The following is a 20191-nucleotide window of genomic DNA, read 5'->3' as shown; positions in this document are numbered from 1 at the left end:
GAATCGGTGAGTGAAAACTGAAAAGGGTCTCGAAAATCGCAATCTATCACAGGGTTGCGATCGAGTTTTCGGATCTTCGGCCGCGATCTCCGACGCGGCCGCCACTATGCCACCCAAGCTCATAATCCCGCGGCGATAGTCATTCCTCTACCAAGTCCACTCGAGTGGGAAGAAATCTTCAACATCACCCATCATGGCAGACCTAGACTTCACAAAGGGTCACGAAACCTCTGGGCCAATCATCACTCTTTCTCCGGAGGCCGAGGCAAAGTATGAACGTATCATCCGACGTCTTCAAGAGGTGACCAGTGGGGAGATTATTCGTAAAGTGTTGAGTGAAGGTGAAACCGTGCGAGCGTATTGGGGTGAGTTCTGTTCGGCTTTGTTGTTGTATATGCTGACAACCTAGGGACTGCTATCACGGGTAGACGTGAGCGGTATCGCTCTACTGTCGAAGTATGACGCTTATGAGATAGCTCACATAGCTTATTGTGTGCCTTTGCTTAAAATCGCCGACTTCCTTACCGCTGGTGTAAATGTGAATTCACTTTAGCTCACGTTTGACGACCGCTGACATGTAGTTCAGGTCAAGATACTACTAGCAGACGTACGCTTTATCCTGTTATCCTCTAAGATACACTGACACAGGTCCAGTTGCATGGCTTTCTCGATGCGACGAAATCAACCTACGATGTTCTGCAACATCGTACGAAATACTATGCCTTCTTGCTTAAGGCCGTGTTTACCGCGCTGGGTGTCCCTATCGATAAACTGGAGTTTGTGACTGGTACTTCATATCAGCTCACCAAAGAGTACACTCTGGACATGTACAAGTGCGCCGCAATCCGTCTTTTGAGCTCACGTTGACCTATCAGATTCCATGCGTTGGTATCTACCAAAGCGGCAGAACACGCCGGTGCCGAGGTCGTCAAAGAGTCCGAATCACCTCTGATGTCGAGTCTACTCTATCCTGGTTTACAAGCGCTGGATGAACAATATCTCGATGTGCACTTTCAGTTCGGAGGGGTCGACCAGGTCAGCCGCCTCATTGCAATCTCACCGGATCAGCTGACATTCGCAGAGAAAAATCTTCATGTATGCCGCTCATTACCTTCCCCGACTTGGCTACGCCAAACGCGCTCATCTCATGAACGGCATGGTCCCTGGTCTTTCAGGAGGCAAAATGTCCTCTTCCGATCCGAAATCCAAGATTGACTATCTAGACTCTCCAGCGGACATCACAGCCAAATTGAAGGCCGCTGTATGTACACCAGCACAAGTGGAGGGCAACGGTGTGCTCGCTTTCCTACGAACAGTGCTCATACCGGTGCAAGAGTTGAGGGACGAACAAGCGCAAGGACGTGGGGAGAAGGGTTTCAGAGGAGAAGGAAGCTTTGTCAGCGACACGGCTCCCGAGGGTACCGTCTTTTCGATCACTCGTCCTGAAAAGTTCGGGGGAGATATCCACTTTGCTTCCTACGAAGCTCTGGAACAGGCCTATGCCAAGGAAGAAGTTCATCCGGGTGATTTGAAAGGCGGTGTGACGGACGCCCTGATCAAGTTGTTGTCCCCGATAAGGAAAATGTTTGAGGAGAGCCCGGAATGGCAAGAGGTTGAGAGGCTTGGTTATCCGGATCAGTCTGTGCAGGCTATCTCAGCCAGTACCAAGCCTGGAGCGGGTATCAAGACTGATGGTAAAGTGGTGAGCTATCTTCATTAAACAAGACACGCTGGACCCACTGACCAGAGTAGAAGACCAAAGTCGCTCGCGCTGCCCCGCCATCAGAGGAGGAACGAGCCGCCTTGCGAGCACAGAAAGAAGCGGAGAAGGCTGCAAAGGCGCAAGCGAAAGCGGGCGGATTCCCAGGACCCACGGCGCTGGAAGAGGAACAGAAACAGGCTGCCGAGGTCGTCCCTGTTGGTGTGGGGAGCAGCAGTAGGCCAGCTGTCAGCTCAATCCTTTGTGACGATTTGCGAAGCTGACCCGATAGTTGACTCAAACCAACATGTCTAAATTAAAATTACTGGCGAAAGGCAAAGTCCGAGATATCTACTCATTGCCAGACGAAGCGGATGCGGATAAATTACTCTTTGTTGCTACGGATCGTATCTCTGCGTTTGATGTCATCATGGAGAACGTGGGTGTTCAGACTTCTTTTTCTTTCCTCTTCTATAAAGTCCCTAGTTAGATGGGTCATCATCTACAGAAGGTGTTTTCGTTCATCCTACCTCTGTGTCTAACGGGGACTTTTGCCGTGAATTCTGCTATGCACGTTGATGGCTATGAATTCGTGCTCACTCCGCAGGGCATTCCGCAAAAGGGCATCACCCTGACTACCCTTTCTCTGTTTTGGTTCCACAAACTTCGACACATCATCCCCAATCATGTCCTCTCTCCGTCCATCAACAGCGACTCCCCCGAATGTCTCTCTGATCCCACATCAGCTTGGTCCCAATTCCCTCGTTCTTTAGACGAATACAGGGAGCAATTGGAAGGGAGGAGTATGATAGTCAGAAAATGCGAAGTGGTTAAGATTGAGGCTATCGTGCGGGGCTACATCACTGGTCAGTGGAGAGTCTTGAGTGATATCCTGTCCGCTGATAGATTAGGCTCCGCATGGCAAGAGTACAAAAAGTCTCAGACGGTGCATGGTATTCCTATGCCTGCTGGGATGGTAGAGTCTCAAAAATTCCCAAAACCTATCTTCACACCTTCCACAAAGGCGGATTTGGGTCAACATGATGAGAATATCCACCCGGACAAGGTTAAGGAGATCTGCGGGGAAGAGTTGGCAGCGGAGATTGAACGTGTGTCTTTGGAATTGTACAGTGAGTTTGCTTGTCTTCCGTGCTGTCCCCTTTCTCGAACTCTTCGTTCCTTTTTTGCACCACGTCAACACTCTGCGGCACTTTGTTGGATATTTTCCATTCTCAGGATAATAGCCGAATGGACAGTTTGCAAATGCGTCAAAATTCAATATGAGGGCGCATGAAAGTGACAGACGCTAACGTGACAGCCGAAGCTGCGGCTTACGCTCTCGAGCGCGGATTCATTCTGGCCGATACCAAATTCGAATTTGGTCTCCTACCCACCACTTCTAAACCTAAACTTATTCTCATCGACGAATTGCTCACTCCTGATTCCTCACGTTACTGGGCTGCCTTTTCTTACGTCCCCGGACAACCCCAACCTTCTTTCGATAAACAATACCTACGCGATTGGCTCATCTCTACCGGTCAGAAAAACGCCCCGGGTGTGTTTCTACCAGAGGACGTGGTAGTGGAGACGAAGGCGAAGTATGAAGAAGCAAGAGATAGAATCATGAGTCTTGGCAAATTCGGTGTGAGGGGTAAAATAGGTGTGAAGGGTGATGCGGGAGAAGCTGGGTTACAGACGGATCAAGTGACTGATGCTATTGAAGAGGTTGTCAAGACGCAATTGGAGTAGAAATGTTTTCACATGTAGTTGATACATTCGTACATTTCATCTACGAGTGCTCTACTTTACAGTGAGGTGTTGATGCACCGCATTTGGTATGATCATTTCAATGTACAGATTGCGACGTTCACTTCCATATACTCTCATCTCATGCTACTGATTACAATTTCGATTATACAAGATCTACAATAATGTGGACATGATGAACATTGGTCAAACTTTAGATGCGAAAAACCAAGTATCAACTGACAAATCAACTGTGATCTCTTATCGAGTATCGAGTATCGAGTATCCAAAAACAAAAAACAAAAACAAAAATGAGGGAAGAAGAACGATGTGATTGAGGATATATTGATTTTTGTAAAAAAAAAAGTATGATGAGTGGAAGAGTAAAAATGATTTGACTAACTCTCCGAACTACCTTCAGAATTCCCAACGGATAAATCTACACTAGCTACAACTTCATAACCTCTAGAATCGAACATTGCTAATAAAGAACAAGCTAATAGACGAACTGCGTCAACTTGATTTCCATTGGAAGTCCACCATGGTGTTCCACGTAATTTGATTTGCCAACATGATTCTTCTTTTTCTTTTGAATCTTGGATACCTAAAGGCCAATATGACTGAGTTGGTTAGTTTTTTTTTCCCTTTTCCTTCCTTCCTTGCTTCCCTCCCTCAATATATATCTCTCTTTCTCTCTCTCTCTCACACACAAATACACACACACTCTCTCTCTTTCTCTCTCTGGGTGTGTCCCTCCCTCTCCACACCTGTTTCCCCCTCCTCTGTCACTCTGTCACACACACACTCTCTATCAACACCTGTCACTCTCTCACTCAATATTTGAGTCTTTGTTGTCGAGTTCAATGTTTAGGTCTATGTCTTTGGGATCGATGTATGACTAAAGACTACTCACCTGTACAACCCCAATAAAAGCATCCAACGTTTCCCTATCAGGAGAATCTATCAACCTAATCTTATCCGATTCATTAAAACTCATTGCGAAAAACCTCCTTTGTATCGAAGGTCCAGAACGGAAGAATAAAGTATCTTTATCATACATTTTTTTAGATAAATCAGCTGCAATGATGAGATGATAACCGATATTAGCTAATGTTGTTAAGATATGAGTTATGAGTCTTCTACTTGGTACTGCTTCTCTTCCTTGACCGGACCCTGGGATTAGCTATATGATCTCATTTCCTTTGAATTGATTTTTCTCGAGTGGGATCATATCGTATGGTGTAGCATAATATGTGGAGGTCTGGAGCCTAATTTGAAGCTAAGTTCATATAGAAAGAACAGTAGGCCTCGATAGAGCGACGATTTAAAGATTGACAAAGCGTCAAAGATTTCATACCTGATCACATTGATTTCGCTGAAGTAGATGGGACCTCTTGAGCAAGAGGGTAGAAAGAGATCACAGTGATATGAAGTTGACTATGAGAGATAGTGAGGACGACTTGAGAAGATAGGGGGAAAACCCACTCACAAGGATTCCCAACTAACTTCCATTCATACCCATTCCCCATAACTTCCTCCTTTTGAATCCCAACAGGCCAAGCATTCTTAATAGTCACTCCTAGAGGACTTCTGACAGATTGAGGGAATCCTAATATCCTGACTCGGTCCGTCCGAGCTAAATGTACACAAGCGTAGACGGTTCCCAACATTGTCGAAGGACCAGCGGTGGGTTTAAGGTCGCCGGCGTAAGGAGGTGGACCGTCTGGGTCTTGTTTCTTAGTATGACCGAACATGTCGTCCTGATTGGTGTTGAGTCAGTGAACCGTGTTTGTGTATCCTGTGAAATTGAGTGATACTATGAGAACAAGAGAGAGGAAGGTGAGAGGGGATGAAGCTGTGCGGAGATGTCGGAAGATCGGAAGTGTCCGAAAGGCAAGAAGTCCGGAACTCGGAGCGGAGGGTACTAGCTCAGGCACGTGCCAAGTAGTTTGCCACGTGGTTATGACGCTATACTACCACTCCGGCGTTTGATTCTGAGCGATTAGCGAAATGCATTAGGGAATGAAAAGACAATTCACTCGTCTTTGTCATTCCTTCCCACATTCCGGCGACTGAAACAGCTCAAAGTCTTCCCGTAGTCCACCTCGGAAAAAGGTATATATACCTCATCTCACGTTCTCACGTCCCACCAGTCGAGAAATCCGAGTTTTATAGCTGCCTTTTGATTACCGCTAAAGTTGACCACAGTCAAATCAAAAACAACTTCATCATGTCCAACAACGAAAAGATGGGTGAGGACGAAATGTTCTCTTTCTGTTGGGATCATGTGATTGACTTACAGTTTTATACGGTTTCGCTCCTTCTGTATGGGCCAACGTACCTAGGGTAGCACTCACAGAACTTGGGTTCAAGGAAGGGGAAGATTTTGAGACCATTTCTATTGATCTGTCAAAGGTCAGTTTTGATCGTCTCGCTCTTGACACATAAGCGACAATGATACCGAGTGTCAAACATCTTTTCGTGCCTCACTTCTATATATGTCCCTTCAATCGTCTCTTTTGAAAACCTGTTGGTCATCTGGGTTGCATGTGAAGAACGGACCATGGGGAGAGTGGGTGGGGAAGAGAACAAGAGTACATATATGTATCAGATGATCCAGATGATCATTGCTGATCCCCAGGGAGAAAACTTCAATCCCGACTTCCTTAAGATAAATCCTTCAGCGACGGTCCCAGTTTTGAAACTCGGAGATAAAGTATATACCGACACGGCCGTCAGTCTTTGTCCCTTCCTGACACTCAGTGAAAGCTGATTCAAATAGACTATAGTACCTGCTTTAGTAGCATTATCTCCTCATCCCCCACAAACTTCAGAAGGTGTCAGTACGAGTATCATCGAAGAGGTCAGTCTTTGCTTCTTTTTCTGATAGTGTATGCTGATGAGAAGACCCACTTGATGAGTCATGATCCTAATGCCATGTTACTCATGGCTCGCGATGAGGATGATTATGCGGAAAAGAAGAAAGGGATGGCTTTTGGATTTGCGTCAGGTAGACAAGAGGGTTTGGACAAGTGAGCATCACTGGATTATTTTTTGCTTCTTTCCCTTTTTCCCCGAGTTCATTCAAGTTGTCGTGTTTTCAGTCACGTATCATCTTTTCCGTTTCCCTTTCCATCTAATAAGGGTTACGTATTGTCATCCGCCTGAATGTGGTGTGAGACAAGGATGTAGACAGGGGACTGACATCGAAGATACGCCCCTTTAGCCCCTTCCGAATTGAAAGAATTCGTAGAAAACAAGCAAAAATCCAACCAGGCCTTGCTTGATTTCTATCAAGGAACTCCCGATGTGAGCCTTTCCCACACATCTTATCTTACCACCTGTCCTCGCATATCCTTAATACCTTGGACTTTATACCTTTGGCTTGAGCTCGATACGGCTTTCATAACCGTCCCAACTCCTCCCTCGACCTTAGAAGTCTCTCTAATGACATGATCACTTGTTGTGGGTGCCTTCCCAGAAATGAATAGACGATCTTTCATTTAGTAGGAATACCCGAGGATGATGACTGGTCTAGCTGACAGAAAAAGGAACAAACCCGAAAGACGCATTTCACCCAAGCGAAAGCATTATGGACCTCAGCTGGGATCTTCATCCGTGGCGTTCTGACCCAAGCTATCAAAAAGACTCCAGGGGCGTTTGTAGGTGGTGAAACTCCAAGTCAAGAAGATTGTCAGTCATCTATTCTTCATACTATTCTCGCTCTTTCCATTTGTCTTTGTAAAGTTTTCGGTAGTTGATAATCTGTGTGACATTTGTGGCTTTGTCTCTGGACATTATCCCGCTCAGTTGGAAGTACCTTTTATAGTCAAAAGCTGACAGGTAGACCATATAATCGTTTGGCTCGCACGAGTAGTCACGGATGCTTCTCTACCTCCTCAAAGTCCTTCGTCGAGCGTTATACCCCGTTTACAGGAGTTGATGGGTGGACATGAATTTGACCCTGTCATCAAGGCCTATTGGGAGTGAGTCTCACCATATTTTTACTGGTTCTGCTTGTTCCCTCACTCACTCTCATCCTATGGAGAAATATGTAAAGGATCACAGAGGGAATACATACTGACACGCAGCGCATGGTTGGCAAGAGACAGTTTCGTCAAGAACAACGTGTTCTAAGTGTCCACACTGCGAAAAGTAAAGTGAATGGCAGGTTGAAGAAGAAAGAGGAAGTCGTCACAGTAAGATTATAACCTTTAATTCATGTAGTGAAATATGAAAGAGTATATGCCACAATGCAATGATCATTCAAAGACATCGTACAGTCGTCAATTCGTCAAATTTCATCCTCATTCTGCTTCAATCTGCTCTTCAAATTTCCGCTCATTATCTCATGCCCCATACCGTAAGTCATCATTGTCGTCCTTCTCTTCTTCCGACTGACTCATTGTGTCGTTATCTCCTCTCGACCAATCTCCAGTGAACCACCCCATCCTGATCCTCGTCCTACATCATGCAAATGCCCCATCACCCTACTCCAGCACCGACAAGATCATAGATATGAGCTAAGAGATTCAAAGATCACATTTCCGGACTGGTCTTGGCACTCTTCACCCCTTCTCCACGATCATAGCTCCTCCTCGGATCTCTGGGCGGACGGGGTGGTTCAACAGTCAAAACATTTGAGACCTTTTGTCTAGATACTTCGTTGATTGGTACTATAGCGGAAAGTGGATATCCTGACGATTCAGTCACGTTTCCGATTGAAGGATATCCATGAAATTGTTCATTTCCATATCCCCGTGATTGTTCGTTGCCATATTCCTGTGGTCGTACAGCTTTATACCCTTGTGGTTGTCCAAGGATATCACCTGCCAAAGAAGATTCAGCTGATCGTTCATCTGGCGCAGTGACGGAAATCCCAGGCGTCAAAGATGACATCATATGTGGTGATTGTGATTGTGTCACTGGAGGAGAAAGTGGTCGATTGACTGTGAAAGAATTCGAAATGGATGGAGGTTGAGAATGTCTTAATACTTTGAAAGAACGTTTAGGTACTTCTTTTTCTTTTTCTTTTTCTCCATTTTCGATATCTTCATTTTTTCTTTCTTTTCCTTCTCTTAAACCCCACTTCTTCTTCCCTTTCTTCTCTGACTTTTCTTTTTTCTCTTCCCTAGCTTTCTGCGGATCCACTTGTGGAAATCTGACAGTGTTTGTGGAACCACCCATGACCGGCGTGAGATTACTAGGTCTCGCTACCACAGTCGGGGGAATGTTCTTAGGTTCAGGTTGAGACCCAGGTCGTTTGACTTTGAACGACGATACTGATTCCTGTCGGATTTGTCCTAACATAGATAATTCATCTGTCGATATAGGTGAAATAGGTGAGACAGAAGGTCTACCAGCTCTTTTAACTTTAAAACCCGTAGTAGTCGGTGTGGGGGTCTTTATCGATTGAGTTTTAGGAGCTTGAACACCTGCGAATAAAGCACCTGATTCAGTTGCTAGAGCAGCTTTTCTAGCTTTATTCTCATCCCTTACACTCTCATCTTCTTCCTTTCGTCTTTTGACCAAACCCAAGGTAGCTTTCCATCCTCGAGGTGCACCACCACTCTCGACAATAGCAGGAATAGGTTGGAATGGTTCCGGTTCACGCATCTCTAATTCATCCGTAACTGTGATCGGAACCTTCATACGTTTATGTTTACGTCTACGTGAAGGACCAGGTTCGTCATCTGATTCTTCGTCTTCTTCAGTTCCGGAAGTACCAGAAGATTCACCTTTGTTTACGGCCATGAACCATCCTATAGGTTTTGAACGACGTTTTTGTTTCTGTTTTCTTTTACTTTCCTTATCTCTTTCTTTTTCTCCGAGACCGTATCGTGATGTAGGAGATACCTCTTTGAGATTATTCAATGAACGTCGTTTAGGAATTGCCAATATAGGTGGACGTAGACCTTGAGAGTTTGGACGTGCGTTGGAAGTATGTCCTGGCGGATAAAGAGAAGATGAGAGAAGAGTAGAAGAAGATGGTGGTGGCGAATTGAATCCACCATGCTGAGCAGCCGAGGCAGACCACGTGCGACTATGTGTAGGTACTTTCGGTCCAGAAGCCGAAACAGGGGAAGGGGATTGTATTCTACCTGGCCCAGTGGCAATATAAGGATTACGCATTTCAGCCCTACCTCCAGAAATGACGTGAAAGCTTTTCCCACCATCTGGAGAAGTAGCAGAAGGTACGTAATTCCCAGGAGGAGCATAACCTTGATATATATGAGGAGGTGAATGAGGTGGTGACCAAGCATCCATAATATGTCCTTCAGCTGTACGTTCCTCTGATCGAGAGTCTGATGAAAGACGTTCCATCGGCGGAGGTCCCAAGGGGGAATGATAGCCTGGAAAATAAGTCTGTGGTCCGGGAGAAGTAGGAGATTGCAAAAAAGGAACATGTGTTTCCGATACGGGTTGACGAGGGATACCTTGAGAATGTCTATCGAGCATCATTTGTGTTGTGAGCGATCCAGCGGCGGAAACATTACGTTGCAATTGTTTTGATCCTCGTTTCCGACGTCGACGAGCGGCGGCTTTCCCTCCTCTTACACCGTTGAGACAGTCAAGGTCCATGATCGCTGCGAAGATACCTCCATCTAATGGAGAGGTTGATTCATCGAAATGAACCGAACCGAACAGTCGGATAAGTCCTTCGACGACTTTGGTAATGAGCATGAGTGCGAAGAAGACGAATGCGATTGCCTGGAGGATGAAGATGGAGTATGCGATCCAATCATCCGCAGAGCGGGTCATGCTGAGCTGGAATTGTCAGTCCTTATACATATCACAGCACGCTCAAGAACAGCGATTGTATTAAGGAATGGGAGTTGACTCACGTTGGGGCTAAGAAGCATGACGAGCACCACCGATACCACCCGTAGCAATCCCAAGAAGGCACTGGGAGCCCCCATACTAGCACCTTCTCCCCAAGGATAGTACACAGCTGGGATGATCAACATTGCCAATTCGACTAAGATCAACACCACAGCTTGAGCCAGCCCACTCTTTTGCCCCGCACCGACCACGATGCCGGTAATGAGGCTGGCGGAAAGCGGGAAAATCCGGAACATCTGTTTCTCTTCCACATACACGTTGTACATCGGTCCGAGAGATAATAACGTGCGAGTGGCATCATATAGTTTACCGGTGGGAGTCCGAGATATCTTGAAGAGTAGAAAAGCTGGGATTATAACGGAGATGAAGATGAACGCCAATGCTGCAAAGACTCGCGATACCACACTGGCCTCATGACCGAGAACAAGTTGAAACATTGAGAAAGTCGTTATGGGAAGATGAAAGAGGATGATGAGTCGAACTAGATTGCCGTAGAGAGCCGCGGCGTGAAAAGCACCTGCCTCGCCTTTGAGTCTGAATCGCCACCACGTCTTTCTGAGCTTGTTTGAGAACGATAATTGTTGACCGCTCAATGTCTGGGTCAAAGAAGCTTGAGTGGGGAGAATGCCCGGACCGTCGCTCATTGCCGGAGTCGCATATGTCTCTTTACCTCCCAAAGAATCGTGAGGACTGTTACCTCTTGAGTATCGTTTGGAATGTCCTCGAGGCTCGACAGTGAAGAACTCGAAGAGACCATGGAGAAACCAAAGGAAAAGACTGACGAGACATACGGCGAGAGTGATGAGTAAGAAGATCGCAAGACATGTACCGAACAGATCTTGTGGTCGAAGACCAACGGCGAAAGCAAATGATCTCATGCCGTTTGATATGTCGTAGAGGTTGAGAAGACGATCAGGAGTGGACGGGTCGAGGTATAGAGGCAATGACGAGTCGCTGATTTGGGCCGCAAAGTCTGACGAGGGAGTGAAATCAGTCGCATAAGGGGACACTCGGTCGTTGGTATTGGACCCTTGAACAAGAGTAACATCTGTTCTGAGTATACCACCGATATCTTTCGAAAGGCAAACTTACTCCAAACGAGGTCTGCCCAGGCTCCTTGGGCAAAGATGGGATCTGCACTAATCAGCGAGTTATATCAACAAGGTCGGAGTGATGACGTACAAGCAAAAGTTGGCCAACCAACTGCGACCATACCCAGTATCGTACAGAATTGAATGTGATGTATGATGTCCCTCAAACTAGGCGTCACTGTGCATCAGCTCATGGCGTTGAATAGTCTTGACAAGCTTACCAAACCTCAAGAGTCCTCCACTGACACTCAACCTCTCCCCGCTCAACCCACTGATGATCATAGTTCCCCACTTCCTCATCATACCATCTCTCCTTGCCTTCGCTGGTGCTTCCTTCTGCTCATACTCTGCCACCCCACTACCTATCACCCACCCCGCTGCGAACCTAGCGCCCCAACTCGCGATCCAATATCCTATGGCCAAAGCGATGGGTAATCCCAAAAAAAGACTGTAAGAGGGCGTGCTGTGTCGATATGGGGTGAAGTTCATATCGATACATGAGAGAGTTTCGGCAGGGTCTGAAGAATCTACCAATCGAATACGAGTGTGAAGGGTAGTGAGAGCGTAAGAGCGCCATAAGGGTATGGAAATGTTGATACCGAAACGACCTGGAGAGAAGGGACAATAAGTCGTGTTTTGTGAATAAGGTTGTGGAAGGATAGAGGGGAAAAGAGAATCGCATATCCATGATGAAGACGTCCAAACGTTGAAGCCGGCAGTTGTCGTTTCTGTGAAAAGTGTAGCTGGCCGTCAGCTCTCGGCTTGCTCATATTCATTTCCCTACAAACAGTCATCTCTTCTGACCAAATTCGAACAACGAGAAAGAGTTAATTCGGACTGGGAATATAACGCGAAGGGATAGGTGTGACGACTGACCAAGTTTGTTCGTGTCATTATCATAACCATCAAAAGCGCTGTCCGTGCTTCCCAAAAGGTCTACCCGTAGAACTGAATGTCCCTGTCCTGCTAAACCCAGTTGACTGGCCTCTGCACCAGATATGAGATCCGCGTACACTTCCGAGATATTGAACTGGGTACTCTGTGGTGCCAATGGAGTGAAGGATGAAAGACATGACGAAAACGCTGGCTGGAGTGGCACCGCCCCAACGTGTGAAGTGACAATGACGAGGAGTAGGAGGTGGAAGAGTGGGTGCATGTCGGACTTGAGCAGAGCTCGCATAGCTCTCCCTCTCTTCGTAGAGGGAGTCCTGAGAGTCAGTAAACGAAAGATACAATCACAGTGGGGAGGATGGTTTCAGAGGAAAGGACAATGGACTGACGTATCAGATCAAGTTTTTCAACCTCCGCCCTCGAGGCTCAAGCAAGCACTCTCACTTTGATCAATCGCCACTCAACGTCGTGGCTGTGATAGCACTTGGCTATGATGATGACTACACTGCATGGTACGGTCTACCATACAGCTTGAACTAGAATGACGACAAACGACTGAAAGGGAAAAAAGCTAGTGTTGAAAGACAGTAGAGAGACGAGAAGCGATGTAGACAAAGGGTGAAGCGGAGTTCCAAAGACGTAGGTCTCATAGTTTTAAAGCATGTCTTCCCACTCTACATCTTCTCTCAACACCACATTTAGTCATCCTAATTTGATAAGTAGAGTATAGCACTGCAGTAATGACACTGTTGACTCTACTGAGGGATCGAACACTGCTGAAGCAGGAACGTCAAAGGGTATCATAGTCGTAGACTTCGACGATGTTCTATGGTATGCCTTCTGCTTCTCTTTTGCATCGCACCACCCAGGCATATTCTCATATCCTTGACTCCTACAAGACTCTCTCTCTCTCTTCTGACATTCTCGCTCAATCTGTCATGATGGCTAGGCTAGAAGTTGGACTTGGCGGGTCAATGATTCGGCGTAAGTTATCCGGGGCCTGTCACTAGTTTTGTGGGGTACGGGGAAGGCTGCTAACACCTCAGTCAGACAGGCCAGACAATATGCGATGAGGCCAACAAGCAGTATGGCCATAATCCCACGCTTACACTAGACGACTTCAAATACGAGTACTATTGTTACAACCGCGGGTGGAGTCATCTAAAGGAGACGATCAAAATGTTCCAAGAGCTTGTCCAGCTCGGTGCATACGAGCGGTGTGCACCGATGCCAGGTGCTCTAGAGGCACTGACGAAACTTCAGGAGAGCCATAGATTGATGATTGTCACTGCCAGAAGTGAGGCGGACAGAGAAGTGATACAAGCTTGGTTGGATACGCATACGCCAGGTAGTGAGTGTTGTCATCCCCTTCTTTGCCCTTGCTTGCCCTTGCATCCCTCTCTTCTACTTTGACAATGGGTCATGCCGCTATACCTCTGATTAACAGGCAGTCTTTCGTGGAGTGGTGCGGGACGTATGGACGTGCAGTATCAGAGGTTCGGCGGGTGAGACTCGGAGGCTGATCTCAAGTATTCGAAAAAGTGTATTTCACATCAACTTTCACCAATCCTGAAGATCCCGCATCACTTTCAAAGACGACCAAAGCCGAAGTCATACAGAAGATCGGAGCTCATGTGTTCGTAGATGACTCTCCTTCAAATATTGTCGGAGCGCTCAGAGCGAACTCATCCCTGATGGGGCTCCTATTTGGTGAATATACATGGAATCAGGCGGTGTGGTCGACAATGTCCGGCGGACCTCCGAAGGGAGAAACGGATAGTGAAGACATACCTTATGTGGACTGGACCGATGATCAAATCAGGGATAACGAGGCAAGGAGACAGGAGAAAATCGAAGCGGATTGGTTACCCAATAACGCGGTGAGGGTCAAGGACTGGACGGCGGTGTTGAGTTGGGTCGAAGAGTGGGAGAAAACGAGGAGCGCATTGTGAATACGTCTGTTTCACCACTGTCGGTCATGTTTCGTACCTTGGCATATTGTTGCATGTCGCATGTCGCATGTCGCATGGAGTTGATGCGGAGCGGTTTGAGGTTCAGAACTCGGAGAGACACCCAGAGTCGACATCATTTCTGGTCTGTAGATCACTTGCCCTTGGCTGAAACCGAGTCGAGTCGAGCCTGCTGAATGATTTTCTGTGGGAAAGACTTCTCTATACTGTACTCGTAGCATGTAGCAATTGATCACTCCATTTGGCATGACTCATTCAATCATTCAGTTATTCTCAGCATCATTTCGAGTGACGAAACCAGAGCGATCGAAGCACAATCAATCTCTTCAGTCACGTGATCAGATGAGTTGCTATCGCCGATCGCCGGGTGAGTTTGATACCTCCACCTTGCGCGACTCGTTGTGAGCGTGTGCAACTCTTTTTAACTCTTTTTTCCATTCCCCTTGCAATCCCCTCAAATCGACTCTCAAGTGTCTCAATAATTGATCCAACATACGATAAGCGGTTAGCACCTCAACACCGATATGACCGGATCAAACGCTCGTCCTCTCACACCTTCATCGTTGATCGTTGATCATCAACTTGACCAAGGGACCCTCCTTTAACGCCCTCCACATCGAATTTGAACCAACCAACTAAACCCTGAATTTGATCCGTTCAACTATTCTGATACACCCGATGATCCTGACGTCGTAAGCCGGTAGACCGAGATTCGCCGAAGATGTGGGCGTCGTCGGATGTCTCGATGAATTTGGCGGCTATTGTGAATCGATGAGATCGCTGAGATCATTGGGATCGTAGGATCGTTGGGATCGCTGACATTTGCTGATTGTCTCAAATAACCTTAGCCTCGTGAACGACACGTTTTTTCATCTTCACTCCGCAGAATCACATGTAGCCATCCCTCATTCCAAGGCTTTGAATTGCCAAGGAGGTACTATCGGTATCAGGTACTAATGGCTTTAGCCGGTAGGAGAAGGACACCGCGTGGCTGACGAAATACAAACCCCCCTTTATCAAAATCGCTCTCCTCATGACCCGTCCCATGGATTCATGGGCTCGACCCAAATGACGAAATTGATTGATGAGTTGATTGAAGAAAAGTGGGTGACGTACTTCTCAACTTTTTGATGGTCCCTGTACCGTTTCGAGTGGATCGCCGTCCGCCGGGAAAACGATCACGATCAAAAAAGACTTTTACTTAGTTCGAAACATGACAATCCCGATGAGCGATGAAGGAATCGAGCTAAGAGCAAAGAGTATGGATTTGCTTGGACTGGGCGTGGGTGTAACGTTATTTATCCTGGTAGGATCGTCTCTCACCCCACTCTCCTCAACAAGACAGGTGTCGGAGCATGAAGGAGTGGAACTAGTGTATTAGTTAGTGGAGCGATGGAGCAGAGTAGTCATGACCAACGAAGAGGAAGCAATTCCTTCGGTATTCTTCGGGACCGCGGACACGGCTTTTGGCTTTATTGATGCATGAATCAAGGGGAGGACCTCACGACCAGAGATGAAGCTATTTACTACGTATCCGACAAACGGAGTAACGGATGAAACGAATGGAACACACTTGGCTACCGTCGTATTGTCAACCAGCGAGACGAGGCATCGGATCAGAGCAAGCAAGGAGGGAAAGGAGTATTGAGGTGAGGAATTCAAAGAAAATCTCGTCATCCCTTTGAATTTCCCAATTGGTTTGTCCTTACCCCGTTCAAAATTAGTTACCTCTTGACCCCCTGCCTTTGACCCCGATCCTCGTTGTCGGTCGTGGATTGGTCAAAAACGTCAGACAGACCGTCCTCTCCACTCTGCTTTTTTCGGCGTATCCACCCGCACAGCCCCGAACGTGGACGTTTCAATACATCGTGTTAACCCACATCTGACCCCCACTTTGTTCTTTGATAGATGATCGCATCGAGATAAAAAGCAACGAGGCAAAAGGAAGGTGAGTGAAGCAGATTCCATCTTACCCCCCGCCCATACGTATCAAGTCCGTCTGATCAGTCAATCGCCCTCATGTCTCACCTCCACTTTCTCTCTCTTTTTTAGTCTTATTCATTAAGATCAGAAACTCGAAAAAGAAAAGGAAAACTCACTAACCCGAATCAGGTACGGACCCGATTCCCCCCGGGTACAAGGATCGTCCGATCGTCGGACAAAAATCAAAGCTTACGTCTTGCACTTTCGCCCCAGTCACGTACCAGTCGTATACCTCAATGACCAAGATGGGATTTACTCCAAGTCGCACATGCTCCCTAAACCCTCCAAGTGTAAGATCCCTAGTCTAAACGTCTTTGACGCTCAGTGTCATTACCCTCGGAAACAAGAATCAAAGAGTGGTAAATTGATCAGAGACAAAGCGATTGTTGGGACAAGGGCGAGCATCATAAACGTAGCCCTTACTGTACCAGTTGGAGAGCATCATTCCAACATCTCGAAGACAATACAAACATACTTTGGGGAGACTAAAGAGGTGGGTTAAAGGCAGGGTAAGTCTCATTACGCCTACGACATCTTTGACACGTTCAAATCTGCTCACTCACACACAGATCAATTAGAAATCTTTCCTTCTTGTCATCATCTTCTCTTCTCATTTTTGTTCACTTTTTCACCATCTTCAAAGATCATCTCTCCTCCTTTTTATCCTCCATTCCATTCTCAATTTCAACTCACCACTCTCACCCGTCCCAAACTCCCACCATTACCCCATCACATCTTGTGATCGGTGACTGCCGACCCAAGACGTCACACCCAAACCTCATTTACCACTTAAATCCCTCATCGTCATACAAACTATCTTGAAACTCGTCCATACTCCCCTTGGCGACATTCGCCCCGTCACCCACTCCTTCACGTACGCCCTCGGACCGCGACCGCCCTTCGGTAACCCAAAGCTGCGACATACCCTTTACCTGACTTGCTTGCAATACACCCACCTGCTCCTAAGAGTCTACCCGCACGGTTTTCCTTTTCCTTTCCACTGCCGAGACGTGGAACAAGTGTGGGGCGTCGTCATCATTCTAGCTTCTCCTGCGCCCAGCTCAAAGTTTGGACAGCGAGGAGAAACGATTATTTAATTCCTCGGAAAGGGTGATTCAGGCTATGTACGGTCGCCTCCAACCTCCTAGACCAGCAAGACCAGCTGCTGAACCCCCAAAACCACGTTATCTTCAACCTGGACCTTCCCCGTGTCTACCAGCTAGAACTGGTTGGGCGGAATTACCAGTCCAATCCATGCGTTCTCCTAGTCCTCATACTGGTTATTCCACTCATTATACCTTTCAAAACACTCCTCATCCGGAATCACGACGGAAGAGTGATGAAATTCTTCCGGATAGTAGGGGAAGACCTGGGGATAGGGGGAATAATGTGGGAGGGAAAAGCGTGAATGGTCGCATCAGCTTATTGGCGGATATCGCTTTGGCAGAAGCTCAAGATGATGATCCACAGAGAGAGAATGATGCGAGCACCGCCCAGAGATTGAGGGATCATAGACCGTCATTACCTTCCCTCGCCACTGCCATCCATGGGAGTAACAACAATACCAGTTGGTCGCCACATTCTGGATTCACTTCTGAAGCCCCTCGTGCCAGACCTGGAACTCGTGGTGTTGTTTCCGAAGTGAGTTCTCCTTCCTGCATATATTCTGCATCGTCTATGCATACGTGGGGTCTGGCTGACGGTACTAGCCTAGCTCAGGCGACGTTCCTTTGAAATACGATGTTCGATCTTATTCCCGAGACCCAAGGAAATCTCGTTCGGCTTTCCCAAGTCATCCTCCGACATCTTCAGCTCCTACACACCAGAATCACCAGCACCATAATGTACCCCAACAGCACCATCAAAATAATCCCCATCTAGCTCAACTCATGCAAACCGTTCCTATTCCCAACCGATTACACTCGCAAACGCAATCCCGATCCGCCCCTCATCCACTCACCAGCATGACATTGGACAGAGATTATTCCGGTCATTCTGTGACAGGATGGCACGAGGAAGCTCAACATCTGTTACGTCCGCCACCGCCTTTGATTAATGGACACACGTCTCCAGGGTCTACCGGTTCTACCTCCCCTTTGAAAGTACATCATCCTCACGAAGTTCAATGGGATCATACGACCAGCGCAGGGATGGCTGTTCATATGGTAAAGGATACTCGTGGGAGGGTCGTGCATCCACCTCCGCCTCATACAAACGCTCCTACTCCGGGAAATTACCCTCAACAACTACCAGCAGAGCAGAGACAGAGGGAATATACTTTTGTCAACGTCGATGGAGAGAGATTGGCTGGAGGTTATAAGCAAAATGGCACGGGACGTAGAGCTAGTAAAGATTTGGGAGAGAAGATTGGTCGACAAACAGCAAACATCACCACGACAACATCTTTGACTCATCCTACTCCTGTTCATCCTACTATGAGAGTGGAAGAAGAGGGAATCAATCGTCCGACTCATTATTGGCATCGAACATTATCATCAAGCACGACTCAAGGAAGTGATTCGACTGTGAAGAGTATACAACATTCTGATCCTCTACCTCTTACACCCCGCGAACGATCAGATCTTTCTCCCATCGCAAACGAGAAACGAAGTGCAACGTCCACTTCTCCTCGACGACATTCGGACTCACACGATCATATCGAATATCTAGGTCAGACCAACGGACATAATTCGAGTCATATCTTGGAAGAACCTACCACTTCACTCCCTACTCCGATTTCGGTTTTGCCAACAACACAAATCCATCCGTATTCTCATTCTCATTCTCACTCTGCTTCTTGGTCTGACGGAACGTTCGCTTTCAGTGGAAGTAGGACCAATGATATAGACGGTTCACTTTCACCTGACAAACGTCGATTCGGAGGATCAGATACAACATCTTCTTACTCTACAACTTCTCTACCTATTTCTCTGATAAGAGCTCGTATCGAACAAAGTCCAGGGAGAAGGATCAAAACTGAACCTTGTTCACCTGCTTCTCCAGGTGAAACATGTTCTGTTTCTCCTCGATCAGAAATTTGTTTGGAAAGACCTGCCAAACGACTCCGTTTAACACTTCATACAGCTTCTTCTACTTTGTGTAATGGAGATTTGGAAGATATTTGTAATCCTAAAGACAATATGCTGCATTTTGATGGACTTCGAGATGGAGATGCGATGAGCACGGATGAAAGGGTTGGAGATGAAAACGAAATGAACAGAGATGGAGATGGAGAGAAAGAAGGGAAGAAAAAAAGACGTTATGCAAGAAGATCAGGTCCAAAGAGGAAAGAACAGAATGCCAAGGCACAGAAAAAGTTTAGGGATAGGAAGAAATCAGCAGGTTTGAGAATGGCACAAGATTTACAATTATCTCAGAGAATGATGGAAAAGAGTAAAGCTAAGATAGAAGAGTTGGAAAAGATGTTAAAGGAATCAGAAGAGAGTAAGAGGAAGATGAAAGATTTAGAAGAAAGATTGAAAGAGACTGAGAAGAAATTAGGTGAAATCGAAAAGGAGAATAAAGGTTTGAAAGGGGAAACCTATTGATTCTTTTCTCCTCGTCACGCTTTCGGTATTTCCCGTTCTCGAATTACGACTTGAAATCAACTTTTTCACACTAAATATCAATGTACCATTAGTTCCAAGATCTCTCAATCCTCATTCTCAAATTTTATACCACTATACTTCTACCAAGAATCACTGAAGTATCGAACATGATTTTCCTCAATTGCCAATATATCAACGATAATTCTCTTCGACTATCAACCTACCATCCTCTTCACAGACCAACGTCTTCATGTACCAACTACTTAACGTCGTTATCCTCGAATGTGTTCAAACTCTTCATTGATCATGATCAATTACTATCTACAATTCAACTTCATTCCACTCGGGTGCTGGAAGCGGGTGAATTGGTAGAGGATGGTTAATGGAGTGAAGAATATAAATGAGAATAACATTCAAACC

At 46.5% G+C, this 20191-nt stretch overlaps 6 protein-coding genes across 6 annotated transcripts; 4 read left to right on the top strand and 2 right to left on the bottom strand.

Annotated features, from left to right (window-relative positions):
- Nucleotides 1-193: 193 nt before the first annotated feature.
- On the top strand, nucleotides 194-3568 carry TREMEDRAFT_43367 (uncharacterized protein; the record flags this gene model as incomplete). Its single annotated transcript, XM_007003308.1, has 12 exons — nucleotides 194-365; nucleotides 410-430; nucleotides 477-538; nucleotides 587-607; nucleotides 655-833; nucleotides 876-1035; nucleotides 1082-1702; nucleotides 1753-1947; nucleotides 1992-2138; nucleotides 2307-2565; nucleotides 2611-2829; nucleotides 3018-3568. The coding sequence occupies 12 exons, from the start codon at nucleotides 194-196 to the stop codon at nucleotides 3446-3448; spliced, it is 2487 nt and encodes an 828-aa protein (XP_007003370.1). The 3' UTR covers nucleotides 3449-3568.
- Nucleotides 3541-5199, bottom strand: TREMEDRAFT_68222 (uncharacterized protein; the record flags this gene model as incomplete). Its single annotated transcript, XM_007003650.1, has 4 exons — nucleotides 3541-3569; nucleotides 3849-4065; nucleotides 4359-4618; nucleotides 4935-5199. The coding sequence occupies 4 exons, from the start codon at nucleotides 5197-5199 to the stop codon at nucleotides 3541-3543; spliced, it is 771 nt and encodes a 256-aa protein (XP_007003712.1).
- Nucleotides 5200-5675: 476 nt separating this feature from the next.
- TREMEDRAFT_61290 (uncharacterized protein) lies at nucleotides 5676-7582 on the top strand (the record flags this gene model as incomplete). Its single annotated transcript, XM_007003526.1, has 9 exons — nucleotides 5676-5697; nucleotides 5748-5860; nucleotides 6087-6179; nucleotides 6228-6308; nucleotides 6353-6477; nucleotides 6658-6754; nucleotides 6997-7138; nucleotides 7293-7431; nucleotides 7537-7582. The coding sequence occupies 9 exons, from the start codon at nucleotides 5676-5678 to the stop codon at nucleotides 7580-7582; spliced, it is 858 nt and encodes a 285-aa protein (XP_007003588.1).
- A 1101-nt stretch (nucleotides 7583-8683) lies between these two features.
- TREMEDRAFT_11397 (uncharacterized protein) lies at nucleotides 8684-12367 on the bottom strand (the record flags this gene model as incomplete). Its single annotated transcript, XM_007003097.1, has 6 exons — nucleotides 8684-10213; nucleotides 10291-11336; nucleotides 11381-11422; nucleotides 11471-11557; nucleotides 11601-12122; nucleotides 12256-12367. Coding segments are annotated over 6 exons (3339 nt in total), but the record flags the coding sequence as incomplete, so codon positions are not given.
- An 844-nt stretch (nucleotides 12368-13211) lies between these two features.
- Nucleotides 13212-14222, top strand: TREMEDRAFT_68219 (uncharacterized protein; the record flags this gene model as incomplete). Its single annotated transcript, XM_007003649.1, has 3 exons — nucleotides 13212-13240; nucleotides 13317-13621; nucleotides 13801-14222. 3 exons carry the CDS (start codon nucleotides 13212-13214, stop codon nucleotides 14220-14222), a joined length of 756 nt encoding a protein of 251 aa, XP_007003711.1.
- Nucleotides 14223-16459: 2237 nt separating this feature from the next.
- TREMEDRAFT_61287 (uncharacterized protein) lies at nucleotides 16460-19771 on the top strand (the record flags this gene model as incomplete). The annotated part of the gene is made up of 4 exons (XM_007003525.1): nucleotides 16460-16513; nucleotides 16549-16716; nucleotides 17268-17864; nucleotides 17933-19771. The coding sequence occupies 4 exons, from the start codon at nucleotides 16460-16462 to the stop codon at nucleotides 19769-19771; spliced, it is 2658 nt and encodes an 885-aa protein (XP_007003587.1).
- Nucleotides 19772-20191: the final 420 nt, after the last annotated feature.

The sequence above is a fragment of the Tremella mesenterica genome (assembly GCF_000271645.1).
Source record: "Tremella mesenterica DSM 1558 unplaced genomic scaffold TREMEscaffold_3, whole genome shotgun sequence".
Lineage (NCBI taxonomy): Eukaryota > Fungi > Basidiomycota > Tremellomycetes > Tremellales > Tremellaceae > Tremella > Tremella mesenterica.
Note: the sequence above shows the minus strand (reverse complement) of the source record. Positions and strands in the feature narration are given on the sequence as shown.